The following is an 18,337-nucleotide window of genomic DNA, read 5'->3' as shown; positions in this document are numbered from 1 at the left end:
ATTAGAAGAAAATAAAAAGTGAGTATCAGGGAGATAAAATTATTTGCTGAGGCCACAAGAATAGTAAGAGATCACAGGATTCAAACACTGGTGTTTCTGATTCCAAAGTCCACTGTTTCACACAGTTATGCTACAAGATGGAGAAAACTGCTTTCTTCCTGCTGCTTGTCAGGTTTAAACCTCTTAATTGTAAACCCACAGCCCCCCAAACCGAGATATATATATTAGGACAAATTAGGTTCTTGCTTTTTTTGAAAAACAACAAACAAAAACCAAGAACAAGTATTCTCATTTCCTGAGCTAAGTGAGGCAATAACATTTGTGTAGTTAATTGCTGGGTACCTCTCTGACTAGATTTGCAAACTTCACGAACATTGCTTTTTGCTCATTGTTGTCTCTCCAGCACTAGGCAGGTGTGGACTTAGCAATTTTAAGCACAACTTATGGGCAAATCAAGACAGAAACAGACCTCTCCAACAACAGTCACAGCTTTTCCTCCTGTGTTAAATAACAGCTGGTTTATAAGAAAAACACTGACAGCTAGCTATTCAGGCTGAAGCATTCATACATTAAAATATGGGGCCCTACCTGGTTTGACTCAATGGATAGAGCATTGGCCTGCGAACTGAAGGATCCCCAGTTCGATTCCAGCCAAGGGTACATGCCTGAGTTGCAGGCTCAATCCCCAGTAGGGGGCTGCAGGAGGAAGCTGATCCATCATTCTCTCTCATCATTGATGTTTCTCTCTCTCCCTCTCCCTTCCTCTCTGAAATCAGTTTTTAAAAATGTATGGATTTATGCTCTGAAATTTGGCTCTTTTTTGTTGTTATAATTTATGAACATAAAATTCAGTCACAAAAATCATATAAATAAAAAATTTAAAAGAAATATACTGAGTTGAGCACAAGGCCTGTGTAACAGATATGTAATACAGATAATATTTACCATCTGAAAACAAGAAGATACATACAAAGATCAACGTTATTGTTCCACTGGGTGGCGCTGCAGATTGAGGTTGATGTTATTTCACACACTGCTAAAGGGTCTCTGGTCAGGCAATAAAAGTTGGGACCATGATTCCTTATATGTAAAAACTTCTTTCACTTGATTCTCACATCAGCTCTATGAGGAATGTAGAGTATTGTCTAACTATTCCATAAACACAGACCTCAGACACCATTAAACGTTAAACGCCAGAAACTGCCTCTCAGGAGATTTGTAACAAATTTTAATGGAGCTATAAAATGACCCATTCACATTTGAGCTGCATATTCCAATTCCTTGGTTTCTCTCTTCAGTTTCAAGTGTCTGACTCATAAAAGGGCAACCTCTGTGGAAAGGAGGCTGAGACAGCTGGCCTATCCCATCCTGGAGACACTTTAGCTCAGTAACGACGCCATGATGCTCAGAGGAGCTGTGGAAAGAGGAAGTCTCTGTTGTCAGAAGCAGTGGGCTCTCGTTTGGCTCTTCCACTTACTCCATGGGCCTATTCATTTAAACTTCTCAGAGCCTCTGTTTTAGCATATGTAAAATTAAATAGAAATAGTCCTGACCAATTTGGTTCAGTGGATAGAGCACATGTGTCAAACACAAGGCCCGCGGGCCAAATCCAGCCCACCAGGCCTTGCAATGTGGCCCGCACCACGCTGTCATCAATGCACTGCGCTGTCAGTTTATGACATTGTCAGTTTATGACTGTTCAGTAAACCATTCGGCCCGTGATTTAGGCTGGATTTTAGATTTTGGCCCCTTCTCTGATTGAGTTCGACACCCCTAGGATAGAGCATTGATCTGTGAACTGAAGGGTCCCAGGTTCCATTCCAATCAAAGGCATGTATTGTACCTTGGTTGTGGTCACATCCATCAGTAGGGGGATTGCAGGCGGTGGCTGATTGATGTTTCTCTCTCATCGATGTTTCTAACTCTCTATCCCTCTCCCTTCCTCTCTGTAGAAATCAATAATATATATATATTTAAAAAATTAAATAGAAATAATTTACCCATTGATCTTATCTGTCCGGTATGATAAAATGAGCTAACAAGAGGTAGTGTGAAGTGTTCTGTGAATGCAGGTTATTTTCTCTCTCTCTCTCTCTCCCTCTCTCTCTCTCTCTCTCTCTCTCTCTCTCTCTCTCTCTCTCTCCAAGTGATTTTCATTAAACAACAACAACAGACAACTGAAAGAATAGTGAAACGATTATTTGGATATTCTTTATTTATTAATATATACTATTTTTTCAATTATTTGTTCATTGTTCACATATAAGATTTAAACATGTTAAGGATTGTTAAAATGGAGAACAGTTCTTTATCTCTGCATTTGAAGATTAAATTCCTTGAAAAGGCTTTCTGCTTTTAAATGCAAAGAATTTTCAAAGTCCATTTAAATAAACATATGTATTGAGGTGTGTTTAAGAACTGACTTCTAGGTGACGAAATTCACAGTAGGAGAGTCTGTTAAAAAAAAAAAAGTCTTAATTCCTAGAGACCTTAAGTCTTGAAGAACTGTGCAAACTAATATGACTGTGTAAATTGATACCTTTGGAGGCAGGGTGTTTTCTAGGAAGGTTCTGAAAGTAGTTGATCACTTCCCATCGCCCTGTGAAGAAAGCGGAACAGTTACTAGCATCCCCATTGAAAAAGAGGACTTAGCAAGATGACAGAGGTAGAACCTGAACCCAAATCTTCTGGTTTACATCCAGGTACGTCCTCAGCAACCCTAGATTTTATTCCCCCACCCCGATGGATTTGATGATATTGCTATTCACAATGATGAAAATGTAAAGAAGAAAGCTTTTATGAGAGTATCATTCACCCCTTTTCACTTTTAAGGTTGACATGTAATGTCAGGCTACTGTAGCGCTATGCTACTTTGTTTTAGTTGTTGAATAGAGTAATGCAATTCACTTTTACTTTATGTCATCAATTTAAGAAAACTAAAAGAAATCTAATTTACTCAACATCTCTTTTCTTGGCTTCCTGTTCATTGTAACTCAGGATCTTTTGACCAAGCTGATTCCTTGTCCTTTTATGGAAGATGGAAAATTCTTCAGATTATTATTAAAAAAAAAAAAGTAAACAAAAACACTAATTCAAAAAGATATATGCACCCTATGTTTATTGAAGCATTATTTACAATAGTCAAGATGTTGAAGCAGCCCAAATGCTCATTGATAAATGAAATGAGTGGGGAAGAAGTTGGGACACACACACACATACACACATACACAGACACACACGCACACACACACACACCACAGAGAATGAAATATTGCTCAGCCATAAAAAAAATATTGAAATCTTGCCATTTGTGACAACATGGATGGACCTAGACAGTATTATGCTAAGTAAAATAAATCATATAGAGAAAGACAAATACTATATGATTTTATTTATATGTGGAATCTATAAAACAAAAAGAAATAGTGAAATAAAACAAAACAGAAACAGATTCACAATACAGAGAACAAATTGAGGGCGGCTAGAGGGGAGGCAGGTGGGAGGATGGGTTTAAAAAGGTGAAAGGGAATAGGAGGTACCAACCTCTATAGTTGTTTTAAAAAACCCAGTATGTCATGGGGATGTAAAGCACAGCCTAGGGAAAATTGTCCATATTATCTAATAACTATATGGTGACAGATGGTGCTACACTTATTGTGGTGACCACATTGTAAGAAATATAAATGTCAAATTACTATGTTGTACACCTAAAGCTAATATAATATTGTATTTCAACTATAATTTAAAAAAAGAGAGTTTATCTAACGTGGCAATAAATTAAGATTGAGCAGAATTGTGTTTAAGTCATCTGGATATCTGAACAAATTGTCAGCCACTTATCTGTTTTATGTGTATACATAAAGTGACACTATGTCTTTATAATCTACTGTTCACAAGAAGTGATTGTCTGCATGTACATGTTCTTTCGAACAGTTTGTACCTTATATATTATTACTTCAGCGGATCATCGTGCCTGCCATGATACCCTAGGTGGAGCACAGAACAGGCAACACAGAATTGTCAGCGACTTATCTATTTTATGTGTATACATAAAGTGACACTATGTCTTTTATGGTCTACTGTTCAAGAAGTGATTGTCTGCATGTACATGTTCTTGCGAACAGTCTGTACCTCACATATTATTGTTTCAGCATCATCATCATGCCTGCCATGATACCCTAGGTGGAGCACAGAACAGGCAACACAGAAAAGAGGAAATCAAGAACCCTGCCCATCAGAATCCATGGTTTCCAAGATCTCCAAACACACAAACGTATCTCTGAACACAATGTTATATGTAAACACAAGTAAACGTCAAGGATTGCTCCTAGTTTTTTTGCCAAAGCCCTCCCAGAAAAATGTGGAAAGCAGAGAAAACATAAATTAAACATATGCTTACATAGCAAGCATGTAGTGTCCAAAGAAGACCAGGAGAGATCACGTATAAGCCCCTAGTAAAGTCTAAGCAATAGTAATTAATGGTTGGTTTTGATGATTGGTTAACAATTTCCCTGCCATATGAGAAAAACATATAAATAACTTCTTAAATTGGGCTTAAATAGTTTAGAGAAGTGTGTTTTTCTTAATAGAAATGTTGCTCTGATTAACACCATCTTAAGTTAACATCCTTATGCTAATGTCTAACAAGCACACAATTTTTGTTTCTATGTTCTGTTGTCACCTGTCAGGCAGAATCGCATAATGGTTACCAGCCTAGGCTTTGGGGCCAGATTGTCAGGATTTGACTTCTAATCGCACCATGACTAACCAGCCAATCACCTTTCTGTGTTGGTTCCTTCACAATTGACATCTCAGGGTTGTTCTGAAGATTAAAGAGTACAAAATACTTGAGACAATGTCTGGCACTGTAAGAGTTCAATAGCATAGGTTCTTGCTTATGTCTCATTCTCAGGGCCTGAATCCCATTAAACTCTCTAGAAGTAGAATTGGTTAAAAGAATCGTTGGCATTCTTCAGTGAAGCCAGCTCCAATGGGCCAACCCCACAGGGAACCTCTGGACTTCTGAAGTCCTCTAAAGCCCTCACTCACCACCTGTCATATTCCATGGGTCGGTGCTATGTCTCCCCAGGTAGACGGCAACTTCTCTGAGCACAGTGTTTGACTTATTTTTCATGGAAGCAGTGGTTTCAAATCCCATTTTAACTTGTGGGAATCTGAGCTCAGTGATTTCCCCCATACCCACATCTGAACAGACCCAAAGCTGGAGAGTTTTGGAGAGAATTTGCCCCCTTTTGCAACCATCGTGCTCAAATGTAGTTTAGAATGCTGGCAAGAATGTGCACCACTCCTCCAGGTGAAAGAAACTTCTGTGCGAATGCTTTTTGACGTTACCTGAATCATTTGACATCAGTGCATAGTAAATATTTGCCCTCTTTTTATTGATCTTTGTCCTTTTTTGACTTCCCTGTTCTTGCCTGGTTCCCGTATCACCCCCACTTGTTTGATCTAGTCTCCTCCCACTTGTGTGACACTTGGGATTCCTCTGACTCCTTTCTGTTCTCGAACAATGAGACTCAGATTGTATATAGTGATTGACTGTAACCCAATAAACCAAATTCCTACCATTATAAAGATCAATAAGCTTCATAATGCATGACTGGCCCCTTTGAGTTATTTATAATCAGATTATGGATTCCCAGCCAGCAAGAACTGTGTTCAAATTAAAATATGATTTAAATACTTGTTGTGCAAGGAGGAATTCATAACTGTTATTTATAATGAGAATGTGGGGAAACATGCAAATAATCTCCCTGTCAGAGTTAGCATCAGTCTTGACTAGGAGAATGCAGGCTTTAGATTCTCTGTCGCTGTAGTTGATTTTGGCATTTGTGGTTGCTGGGGATTTAATATGCAGAGCAACAATTAAAGTGCAGACCTTTGACTGGAAGCCATTTTCTGCAAGAAGTCGCTGAGTCACTTTGATCCCATTTCTTCAATGGATTATGAGGGACAAGGACTAAGTAATCTCCAAACACCTGCTCAGCCCTGAGAAGCTTTGGAGGTGGGGGTGGGGGGTGGGATTGAGATAGAAGAGTCACAATAAAAGGGAAAACAGCCAAAGCCGGTTTGGCTCAGTGGATAGTGTCGCCTGTGGACTGAGGGGTCCCGTGTTCGATTCCAGTCAAGGGCAGGAACCTTGGTTGCAGGTACATCTCCAGTGGGGGCCTGCAGGAGGCAGCTGATCGATGTTTTTAGTGCGCGCTCTCTCTCTCTTCCTCTCTGTAAAAAAAATCAGTAAAATATATATTTTTTTAAATGGGAAAACGATGACAATTTTCCATGGAGAGATACCTCTGCAGACTGAGAGGTCAAGGTAGAGGGGGTGCAGTAGGCTTAGAGGCGAAAGCAGCAGCAAGATCAGCTGTTGGGGAGCTGACTCCCTGTTCGCTAGGAATTTGTGTGAAAGGCCTTAAAAAGTATAAAAGCCCAAACAATTTGGACAGAAGAAGATGATTTAATATCATACAACTTTCCCCTCTTCCACTATAAATATTCTGACAGGAGGAGATCTAGGAGGGGCCTCTGCACCCCAGCCCCAGAGCATGCTGGGTCCCTGTAGAGCTGGCTGTGCACAGGCTCAAGGCTCCTGGTCCATGCCAGGAATGTGCTGCTCCTTGGGGATCGTTCTCTGAGCCAGCACTGGGCTCGGTGCAGCTCTGGGTACTCTCTAAACTGTAAGTCCTGCCAGCTTGGCTTTTGGGAGAACATCTCCATTCATGACAAACACCCTCACCCTCTTCAGTGGCATTATCCTACTCCTGCAAACTATGATACTGACCCCCCTTTCAATAAGCTGCTCCACTGAGAAAGTTTGCCTTTTCTATCAAGGCAGGGATTGGTTTGCTTTGCTCACTGCTATATCCACAGCACTCAGAACAGAGCTTGGCCCAGAGTAGGCGCTCAAATATTTGTTGAAAGCATTACCTGTTAACTTCAGACAAGCTAAATGTCCGAGCAAACAGCTGTCAACGTCATAGGACATGCAATAAACATAGGGAACATTACATCATGGCTGTCCTTGTGAGGCTGGTAACTTGAAAGGGATCTGTTTGGACGGATTTATGAATAACTGACTTCATAAAATGCTAAGACCTGGCATCTAAATTGGATTTAAGACCATTCTCTACTCCCCCGGGGTCAGTAGCTACTGCTATTGAAAGCAATTACCGTAGCATTTCCCTGGTTTTAGATTTTAAATGAACCCATTATTGTCCTCTAACCCTTCTCCTCCCTGCCCCCGCCAGACCAAAATACTGTATTAAAAGAACACGCATGACACAATTTATGTAAATACTTTTTAAGGTTTTATTGCAAACCCAAACTGGTTTATCACACACACACAGAAGTTGTGTGATGGGAAGGGGGGAAGAATTGTACATATTATAACCATGTTAATTACAGTACATTAAAATGGTGGTTTACATTACAAATAGGCCTGTAAGTTTAAATATACTAGTGTTATAACCCAATGTACAGACTTTATACAATACATACAATTACCAGGAATGCAAAAAAAAAAAAAAATACCCCATAAATAATGCCCATTTTCAGGTGACATTTTAAACAATGAAAACACCAGGCTTGACCAACAACTGGGGCATTGGTCCATTAAAAACCCTTTCTAAAAATAGAAATATTTGTAGCAGCAATGCTTTCCTTAAGCATCTGGATACAAGTCATTGCAAGACCATTTCAATAAATTTTAACTACATCTTACAAAAAAGAACAGTCTACGCATAAATTTATCTTCCAAATATGGAAGAAACAAACAATGTCCCACATTGTAGTGTCCTGCAAGTGTCACATTGATGCTTAGAACTAAACCCATCTGTGCTCAGGCACACCACACTCAGACCACTGTGTGCACAGCAATCCACAAGGAAGAAGAAAGAACTGAAACACTGCACTAGGAAAAGCTTTGGAGCGAACACAGTCTCATCAGAAAAGGCACGTGTCATAAGATTCGTTATCACAGCCCAGACAGACCCTCACCGGAGACCTTTTTCTTAGGGCAGCGTCCTTCTGACAAGGACCGCTGCCCGGCTATGGCGGCACGCTGACGCGCGTTTCAGATAGCACCACGTTGGAAGGAAGAATAAGAATGAAAACCTCATGAGCTCACTGAGAGGAGGATGTGCTCTTCGGAAAGCTTCCAGCAAACAGTGTGCAATAAGATTGCCAAGGTGTGCAAGCTCGAGATGTGCAAGTTCTCTTTGAGGATGTCCTGTCAGTGGGCAGCTCCGCCACGAGGCTCACGAAAACATTTCGAGACCCACAGCCAATCCTTCAAAACCCACCCTCCGGCTGTTCAGAGGAAGGAGTCCACGGGAGGAGCATAGGAGAAGCCTAGGAAGGCCTCGGCGGCCTCCTTGACGCTGTTGGTGAGCAGGATGCTGTCGGGGGACCGGCCGATGGAGTTGGGGACGGGCTCTTCGGTGAACTCGGGGTCGAAGTGCCGCAGGTCGCTGGGTCCGCTCTGCAGCAGGAAGGGAAAGCCACATTTCAGGGTTAAGAATTCACACTGGATACAGGGCTGGGAAATCCTTATCTAGGCTTCAAATTCTGGTGCTCAAGTCTTTAGGGCACAATATGGAAACTCCCACAGTAATCACCCATTTCAAGTACAACCCTCAGAGGCCATGCAGAGTTTAAGTGATGAGGATAATGTTACCCTTTTTTGGGGTGCTTTCATTGATATGTGTGTTGAAAAAATCACATGAGCTTTGCTGGGACACATAGTCTACTTTCGTAGGTAAAATAATGGCCCATGAATACAATATCTGCCAATTTATTCCTTGAGGGCCCTCTCTCTCTACCACCGCCACCACCATCACCACCAAGTCTGTCTTTAAAGAAATGACCTTTGTCGTCCCCCCCCCCCCACCCCCCCTTATATTTAGAAGAAAGATACTCACCACATTTGGGTTAAAAGGAGGAGTGACCTTCTTATTAATGAGATCATCCCAGTTAATTACAGAGAAGAAGACATGGTTCTTAATCTCCATCTGTTGAGAAGAAACACCAGGTTAATTGAAACAGGCAGAATTCGAGAAGGGCACTTCCCAGCCAACCAGGAGGACAGGAAGCAGCACTCACAAAGTCGTCCTTGGCGCCCAGCCGCTTTGTCCGGTCCTTCTGCAGGAGGCCCTCCAGCAGGTGTCTTGCAGAGTTTGTGATATTTGGCTTCAACTGGAGGGGCTTGTTCAGAATGTTGTCATACATCTCAGCTGTGTTTCGGCTGTAAAAAGGAGGCTGAGAGAAGGGAGACAATCATTTAGTATTTTCCTGGAAGCTTTGTACAGCACATACTATCAAATAGAGAAAATGATTTTCTTAAGCTGCAATATATATGAACTTGGATTGGACAATGTCTTTTTATTGATATTTGTTGGCCTTGCATTTTTTAAGTGTCTCTTTGGCAACTCGTACCAGGGGACAGACGCTGATAAAGTCATGTTTGTCACTCTCGCATAGGTTAAGGGTGGTCATATCTAATAAAATGTGAATTTACAAAAATCTACTAGGTAAGAAAGAGTTCACCCTCAAACACTCATAAAAATAACCAATAGGCCTCTGACCAGCATTTGATAAGCTTACTGATAAAGGGCAAGACACATGACCAGGTCTGCAATGGGGCTTATGTGTCCAGAAGAGTCTGGATTGTAAGAAGACTACCCATTCTAGGGAGCATTATCCATCGGGGCAATATTCCATGATTCTCAATGTGCTACTCACCAGGCCATAGAGCATCTCATATAAGACGGCCCCCAGGCACCACCAGTCCACAGTCCTGTCGTATGGCTGCTTATGAAGCACCTCGGGTGCGAGATACTGAAAGACAGACCAGGAGGAGAGAGGTTAGAGCCCGTGAAACCAGGCAATCCCCCGGCCAGGCACGCACTGGGAAAGAGCTGAGACACCCTTGGTCCGCTTGGAGAATACATTTCTTTAGATGGCTTCCTGACAAAACTACAGGACTTTAAAGGTGACTGGCCACCCAACAGTATCTTACTCGGGGGATTTAGAAATCTTTCTTGACATGGATCTTGCAAACATCTAGTTTTCATTTAAGCAGCATAGGGTCTTGGAACATCTCATGCTGCATCAAATAGCAAGTGTATTTTGCTTGCACTGACTTGGACTAAGAGAGCTCAGAGAACAGTCGACTCCTGTGGTTAAAAGCATTGCTGCGCTCTCTCTCTGGGAAGGAGGGGGCAGACCAGGCAGCAGATGGAGGATGCTCCTACCTCAGGTGTGCCACAGAAGGTGGATGTTGTGCCGTTGTGTTCGATGTTCTCCTTGCAGAGCCCGAAGTCAGTAAGGACAATGTGCCCCTGGGAATCCAGCAGAATATTCTCTGGCTTTAAGTCTCTGTAAAGAAACAAACAGAAAAGTTAATTTCACCTCATAAGAAACCCTCAGTAAAGAGAATTGTTCGGGGGGGATTAAGACATTGTACAGTCACTGCAGTTGTATCATGAATAAAAAAAGGGAGCCCTTGTTCTGCTAATCTATCCTGGAGCAGGTCCAATCCTAGTTGGCTAATTCCCTGGTGGCCCGGAGTCAAGACAGCTCACATGCTGGGGGAGAGCTGGTTTTAGGTGACCAAGTTGTACGTAAACACGTTATTTAGGCCTCCCGAGAGTCTCCTTTATTACCCCATGAAGGCTGCTTTAAGAGAACCTCGGCTCACCTATAAACGATGTTCATCGAGTGCAGGTAGCCCAAGGCACTGGCTATTTCAGCAGCATAGAAACGGGCCCGCGGTTCCAGGAAGCAGCGCTCCCTCTGGAGGTGGTAGAACAACTGCGGAGGGAGACAGAACAAAGTCAGCCTGCGCTTGCCAAAGCCCGGTAACAATGCAGTTAATTAGTCTCGACATATATAGCTGGGAAGAACAATTGGAGGAAGTGGCCCTAAATAGTCTACTTATTAACTATTGGAGACCTGGATGGTTCAAAGAAACGCTAATTCTGGTAACTTTCCTCCCCTACGCATCTTCTAAAAATGGTTGCACAGACAAGTCAGCTCATCTCCCCTCCGCTCACCTCTCCACCATTGATGTAGTCGAGGACGAAGTACAGTTTGTCAGCAGTCTGGAACGAGAAGTGAAGGCCCACCAGGAAAGGGTGCTTCACATTCTTCAGCAGGACATTCCGCTCCGACATAATATGCTTCTCCTAGGAAGAGGGCAATCAAGACTTAGTGGCAAATTCCAAGGGGGCACCGAAGTTCCCAGGTGAAACTGCTCAATGAAAGTCTATCTCCAACCGCAACCCATCTCGTACCTCCTTCTTTTTCAGGATCGCTTTCTTCTGTAACACTTTGACCGCATAGAATGCTTCTTCTGCTTTGTGTCTCGCCAGAAGAACCTGAAATGACAATTTAAAAAAAAATCATTTTGCCATCTGCATCCAGGGAGAACGTAAAATCAGGGCAGGGACGGCTATCTAGATAACGGGGGCGTCGCGTTTGAAATTTACCTTTCCAAAACTGCCCTTTCCGATCACTTTCAGGAAGTGGAAGTCAGATGGTTTAGCATGAGGATTGGATGAGGGACCAAGGTTGATTTGCTGAGAAGGACTCGGCTGAAAAATAAAAGGCTTTCTTTTAATATCTTGGATTCAAAGGAAAGCATTGATAATAAAGCATAGGCACTATCAAAGAACCGAAGCAAAGGACCGAAGCAAGTCCCCATACATCTGCAAACACTCAAAACTGCTTTTCATTCATGTTAATTCCTCCAACTAGAGTATGGAAATTACACAATATTCTTGTAAGCAGATAAATCTTTTATGAAATATGCCATTTAAAATACTCCACTGACACAGTTCTTAAGTGTTCTTATGTCACTTGTTACGCGTGAACTAAAGAGGCATTCCTGCCTTAATACTAATTTCCAGAAATGCCATTTTAATTCATCAATGTAGGAACGCTGACTCATTTACAAGATTCCTTCACAGACATTACAAACAGGAGAATACCTACCGGAGGAGAAGGGTTGGCATTCATAAGCTCAGGCTCCTGAGGTTGGGAGATTTTCAAAATGGACTGAACTTCAGGGCTACAGAAAAAAAAAAAAGAGAACAATTTAGAATCTCCTAACTCACCACTAAGTGGCGCACCAGCACAGAGAGTGAGTTTCTGGCTCCAACTTTCCCGGAGAATTCAGTGTTTAAACGAGACACCCAAATAAATTACTCAGTTAAAGAAATTAGCCAAAGAAAATAGCAAACCCAGTGAAATAAAGAGATGAGGATTGTTCTTCACGGAGACAGAGGTGAATTAGGAAAACACGAACATTTTTTATCTTACAGCTTTAGAACAAGCCCAATCCACAAATTAATTTTAATGTTTAAAACGTTCTAAGCAAATTAGAACTTGCAGGGGGAATCCCCATCCCCGGGGGGAAGTCTTAGGCTTCCTGATCCACACAGGGACGAGAATGTCTTAGTGCCGGTGAACTGAGAAACTATACTAATTTTTACGTGCCCCCAAATTTCCCCCAACTTACTGTTTGCATGCATAGGAGTTATTGGCAATCTTCTGAATGAAGTCGTTGAGGCCCATCCTCCTCTGTTTCATGAAAGCTGCGAATTAAAAGAGAAATAAACGTTTAAGACGGCTTGGTAACATCCGACGCCACGCGCACTCATCCGATGCGGGATCTTCAAAAAATTTCCACAAGGCGGCACATCCTAGGCTAGAAACTCAGGGATGCCGGCACTCACCGATCAGAATCGCTACCATGCCCCTCATCCTGGAGTAGGTGAGGGCGCTCCTAGCAGCCTCGGTTTTCACTGTCATCGCCACAAAGTGGGGACCGGGAGACACCGAGGAGGCGGTGCAGAGAAGCGGTAGCGAAGGGACCGGCAGAACCGACGGCTCGCTCCGGCCGAGCCGCCGCTCTTATAAGCACTGCGCCCCCGCGGGGGCGGGGCCAGCGCAACAGGGGGCGGCCCCGCCTCCAGGCCCCGCCCCTGACCACGCCCCCGCTCGGCGGCCCCGCGCCTCTGCAGGAGGCCAGGCGGCCGGCGGCCAGCGGTTCCGCCCTGGCTGGAGGGCGAGCCGGATCGGGGGTGCCGGGCGCCGGGGCCTCCGGGGCCGCCGGGGGAGGGCCCGGCGCGGGGAGGTTATCTGCCTCTTTCGCTCCAGGGCCCGGGAGAGGGCAGCCGCCGGCGCAGGAGGGAGGGAGGAGGGATGGAGCGGGGAGCAGGGGGAGCCCTGCGGTAATTTTCCACCCGCACTCACTCCGCCTGCGGGGACCTCCGCCGCGGCTCCCCGGCGCTTTCCGCCGGGTGGCTCTGTGCCCGCTCTGGCTCATCAGACCCTCATTTCGGATTCGCCCCGGCCCCGGCGCCGACCCTCTTCCCTCCCCAGATCCACGCGGCAGCCTCATGTGCCCCCTCCCGGCGGCCGCGCGCCAGCAGCGGGGTTATCTCCCGGGCGCAGTGGCCGCGCCGGGGGAAGGCGGCCCCGCGCGCGCCCTTATCTTGGGGGTCGGCGTGGGGCCAGGCGCCCGGCGGGTCTCCCCTGCCGTCCCGATCCCTCCAACCCTCCCCGACAGCAGCCCCACCAACAGCCGCGGAGCTACTGCCACTAACTAGTGGGCGCTTACCCAGGCCGGTGAGGAGGAAGGACTCGCTCCTTTTCTGCGCCTCGGCCCTCTTTTTGTGGCGGGGCCGCAGCAGGGACTCGAGCCGGGCCCGGGCCAGCGCGCCCTGCATCTCCCCCATGGCCGGCGGCGGCGGCCGGGCGCGCAGACGGGACGGCACTGACGTTTCCTTGAAGGAGCCGCCGTGACTCAGGCCCGGCGAGGTTTCCTGCCCCCGTCCCCAAAACAAACAAACGGCCCTTGTTGCACGGCCGGGCCGCTTCCGAAAACGCCTTTTTTGTGCTTTTGGCCAAAGCCAGGCAAGGCTGAAAAAAATCCCAGAAACTTGGACGAGGAGGAAGGAAAGAAAGCGGGGAAGTGCGGGGGGGGGGGGGGGGCAGTGCGGGGAGGAGGGAGAGGTCAGGAATGTGCAGGGGAGGGGGCGGAAATAAAACTCGTCTCTGCACTGAAAGGGGGGGGGAAAAGTACAATCTGCATTTCACTCTTCCCCCTCCCCCCCAGAAGTAACCTCTGAGAACATTCTGTCCTTTCCGCATGTAATTTTCCTCCTTGCATTTTTAATCCCCCCCCATGCCCAGGACACGTGAGGAAGTGGCGAGTTAGGGAGCCGCAGCTCCGCGCAGGGCACCGGCCTGGCGTGACCCCGGGGCAGCGAGGGCGGCGCGGGAGGTACACGCGGGGGCATCGTGGGCTCTCCCCCCTGAAAACTGAGCAAGGTCACACTCCATTGTCATAAATTCCCCGAGTTTGTCCTCTTCTCCCCCAGTTTACTTAAAGCGCTGGCGCATGGTTTTCTTAGTTCCACCACCCGGCTCTTCCTCTGGAGTCCCAGGTAAACTGGGAACCGTTAGCTCCCGAAGGGCCAGCCGGAGCCTCGGCTCCAGAGAGCCTGGGAGAGAGGGGAGCGCTGCGCAGCGGCTGCGCCGTGCCTGCCCTAACCCCGCCGCAGGCAGATGCCCGGACCTGCAGTCCGACCGCCGGCCGGCGCGGGGAGTCGCGCCAGAGCCGGCTGGGGCGCCGCCAGCACCGCCGCCACCTGGCCTGGAGCGAGGAGGCGGCTCTGCAAAGTTCCCAAGATTTTTTGCAGGCCCAGGTACCTGCCTGGTGCTCGCTGGGGCAGTCTGCGGTGGCTGCCCTGCCGTGACCCCTTGCTGCCAAGGGCCCTGCCATCTCAGAGTTGCCTGCTTTGCTAGGTCAGACACTCCGAAATGCCAACTGTCAAACCAAGAATAGCATGGGAAGAGGGTTTTCTTGGGTCTCGGGTAGGGCTTCGCTTTGCAGGCAGCACAACCACCTCGTTTGCCCTAATATGATCTGTGGCCTCAACTGCTTCTTGGTTTGCTCAGTGACCACAGCCCTGCACTGGGAGAAGGGAACACACATCCTTTCTCCTGGAGACGGGCTGAGGAATTTGGCCCAGCATCCACTCTTAAGAAAAAATAAACAAACAAACAAAAAAGCACTATTGCCTAAAATTGATGCTCCAATCTAAAGCCAGGTTTAGGAAACGCCAAATCACAGTCACTGAGCCATTTCTACTTCATCTTGCATGCATCCTTCATATAGTATGATTTGTTGCCCCCAAGTACCACTTCAATTAGCCTAGGTCAACCCAGCCCCATCCCACACCATCCCTTCCCCCTTTGAGATGCAAATTTTGCAAAGAATGCCTAGAAACTGCAGCCTGTACAAAGATTTTGCTGGCTTGCTTAAAAACAAAAACAAAAACACACACACACACACACACACAAAAAAAAAAAAAAAAAAACAAAACATAAAATAAAATAAAATAAAATTAAAACCTTCCTTCAGAGACCCTCCCCTAAGTACCACCTCCTGGGCCTCCCCCAAGCCAAGCAACTCCAAATCCTCTGTAGCATCTTTGTTTCATCCACTCCGTCCAGATTACAGTAATAAAAGCAGACGAACCTTTCAAAGAGGGATTTTACAGTCTCCTATTTCATTCTTCAGGTTGCCTAGGATATGAAGGCTGGAGGCTACTTTCTGGGGGCTGGAGGTAGATTGGCACTCAGCTAGGGCTGGAGCAGCCTCCTGCCTGCTATGTGCCTGATAAGGCCGGAGGCTGGAGATGACAGGGGACCCAGAGGCACCGGTCCCTGCTGTTATCAGCCCCCGCTTTTTATAAAGGCAATCTACATACAGGAAGGGAGCAAGCTGCAAAGTTCACCACAGGGCCATTTATCCTTACCATTGCAACATCACTCAGAAAATTACAGTCTTCAGCGTCCTGGGTTTATTACACTCTCAGCAAGACACACACACACACACAAAAATATAACTTGACTGATTATCATCACAAATCAGTCCAGAAAATCAAAACATATGCATAGGGCTCATTTTCTCAAAGACGCCCTGGCGCTCCAGCATGCATTCCAGGAAGAGCGTGGAATGTAAGTCAGAGGACTCTGAAGTGGACTAGAGAAGAGGCACCACTATATGATTTGTGGAAGAGACAGAACAGGGACCAGGGACGTCTGAAGTGTCTCTTTCCTCTCCCCTCCCCACCCTAATGTTCAGCAGTTGGAGACGAATGGTCTGCTAAACTTATCATTTCAAGGGAGAGAATCGAGTTGTTGAGACTGGTTTTTCCTCCAACCGGATACCTGCCGGGTGGAGCAGGCGCCCCCTGTTCTGTCCGGGCAGCCCACTAAGACTTCCGAACAGGAAGGTGACACACGGGCGGCGGGCGTGCGGAGCAGGGGGGGCGGTCGGCAAGGGAACTGCGAGGCGCCTGCAAACGGCGCAGGCTTTCGGCTGCCCCGTGGCCGCTATTGAAGCGCTTGATCAGTTTCTTCCTTCCCGTCGCCAGCTTCTTTCTTTGGTCCAGAAAGTCCTCCTACCGGGGAGGAATCCGGCCCCTTTCCCTCTTACTCCCTGGTGGCGAGGTGGCCAGGATTGCAAAACCCAGCTCGGAAATGCAGCCTAGAGGGCGATCGTGTTCTCTGGGAAGACGACTCGAAATGCATGCTTTTCAAACCCACTGCTCTCCCAAGGTGAGGTTTAATCAGTCCCAGAAAAATGTCTTTACAACCACTAGTTCAGTCATAGAAAGTATAGAGGGCTTGATATGAGATAGGCCAATCACCTGCCCACTCCCCTCAGCCAGTCCTCTCACATTTAGGCCTCATCCTGGGCAAACTGCAGTCAGAACTCTCAAATGGAAATGATTCACCAGGACATTTTTCTCATGCATATGTACTTGAACACTTCAAAAAATCGTTTTGGGTCTTCTACTTTCTTTTTCTTTTTTAAAAATATATTTTTTTGATTTTTTTTACAGAGAGGAAGGGAGAAGGATAGAGAGTTGGAAACATTGATGAGAGAGAAACATCAATCAACTGCCTCCTGCACCCTCCTCTCCTTCCCCCCCTGGGGATGTGCCCAACCAAGGTACATGCCCTTGACTGGAATCAAACCTGGGACCCTTCAGTCCACAGGCTGATGCTCTATTCACTGAGCCAAACCAGTTAGGGCTACTTTATGTTTCTTGATGGACTATAAAATAAAAACCGGAAACCTTATTAAGATGTGGCCCTTTCCGATGCTGGTACTTTATGAGTTCCTTCTTGGGCTTGCAGGCCATCTCCATGCAGACCTTCATGGCATGAGGTGCACAGACACACCCTTCCTCAGCTGCAGAGGTGGTCCACAGCCACAGGCCAGACTCAGGCAGTGGCTGTTCCTTAGGATGGGGAGTGAGGCGAGTGGGGGCTCCGACAAGGAGGACCGAGGCCCTGAGATGGTGCAGCACAGTGAAAGCCAACCGCTGCCGGAGGATGACTGGCAGCCGGCGCCAGCATACAGCTGCACCTCACACCCTGACTTCGCCAATCAGAATGGGAAGCTCCAGGTCCAGAAAAGCAGCAAAACCAAGCCGGTGACCCCCATGGCTGACCTCAGGACCAGCTACATTGGATAATGACCCTGCCCTGGTGCCCACAACCAATCAGTAGAGACCACAATCCTGAAAGGACACACCTGGAACACTGCTGAATATTCTATTGAGATCTTCTCCTGGGGCCTTCCCTAAAAATCTTCATCCCTAAAACACGCAGGATGGAGGACCCAATGTGCTCTGCCTCCCGCAAGCACACCTGTGCCTTTCCCTTCTCCCTCTCCCCTCTCACCCCCAAGCTCCTAGGACCCTTCCTTTATCTCTATTACTTGCTTCCTAAACCCATTTCTTCCAGGAACTACTTTTTAATACATCTGTGATTAACCAAATAAATGTTCTCTTATAAAGAAAAAAAGATATGGGCCTTTCTATCTAATTGAAAGGCTTAAAACACAAATTACTAATATGTCTTAATATATTAGAGGGAAATTTTAAAAAATATTTTTAAAAGGACTTAAGTATTGGACTGCCTAAATGTGTCAGCTGTATCAGTCTTCTCCCTAGATACAATATCTTTCGTTAATAACAGGGCATATAATTGTTTTGTATGACTCAAAGTGCCATACATTCTAGAACAATCCTGTGTAGTTTAGGTTCTTATGCTTATTGATTCATTAGTCGATGCTTATGGAATGCTTTTCCTGGAGCATCACCAAAGAAAGCACATAGAATGCCAGAGAGCAACTAAATGAACTGGCTTTTGTTGAAGGTTGCCGCTGAGTACATTTTTTTATAGCATTCATCAAACAGAAAATGATGACAAATGGATTTATTCAGGATAGCTA

General features: G+C 46.0%; 1 protein-coding gene across 3 annotated transcripts in view; it reads right to left on the bottom strand.

The window, feature by feature from the left end:
• Nucleotides 1-7,312: 7,312 nt before the first annotated feature.
• Nucleotides 7,313-18,337, bottom strand: part of SGK1 (serum/glucocorticoid regulated kinase 1) — a 101,130-nt gene continuing 90,105 nt past the window's right edge. The window contains exons 1-12 of one of the 3 annotated variants that reach the window (XM_084890841.1): nt 13,640-13,949; nt 12,536-12,611; nt 12,010-12,085; nt 11,505-11,609; nt 11,310-11,393; nt 11,070-11,201; nt 10,715-10,827; nt 10,269-10,392; nt 9,757-9,852; nt 9,118-9,273; nt 8,937-9,026; nt 7,313-8,497 (exon numbers count right to left, since the gene is read on the bottom strand). In XM_084890841.1, coding sequence (XP_084746967.1) covers nt 8,330-8,497; nt 8,937-9,026; nt 9,118-9,273; nt 9,757-9,852; nt 10,269-10,392; nt 10,715-10,827; nt 11,070-11,201; nt 11,310-11,393; nt 11,505-11,609; nt 12,010-12,085; nt 12,536-12,611; nt 13,640-13,757 — 1,338 coding nt within the window. In that variant the 5' untranslated portion in view covers nt 13,758-13,949 and the 3' untranslated portion in view covers nt 7,313-8,329. Of the gene's footprint in view, nt 8,498-8,936; nt 9,027-9,117; nt 9,274-9,756; nt 9,853-10,268; nt 10,393-10,714; nt 10,828-11,069; nt 11,202-11,309; nt 11,394-11,504; nt 11,610-12,009; nt 12,086-12,535; nt 12,612-12,752; nt 12,934-13,639; nt 13,950-18,337 lie in introns of those variants that run through there. The other 2 variants (XM_084890840.1, XM_084890842.1) reach the window with 2 other exon arrangements.

This window comes from Pipistrellus hanaki (genome assembly GCF_964339955.1).
Source record: "Pipistrellus hanaki genome assembly, chromosome: 7".
Taxonomy (NCBI): domain Eukaryota; kingdom Metazoa; phylum Chordata; class Mammalia; order Chiroptera; family Vespertilionidae; genus Pipistrellus; species Pipistrellus hanaki.
This window is presented reverse-complemented; position numbering and strand designations above follow the sequence as displayed.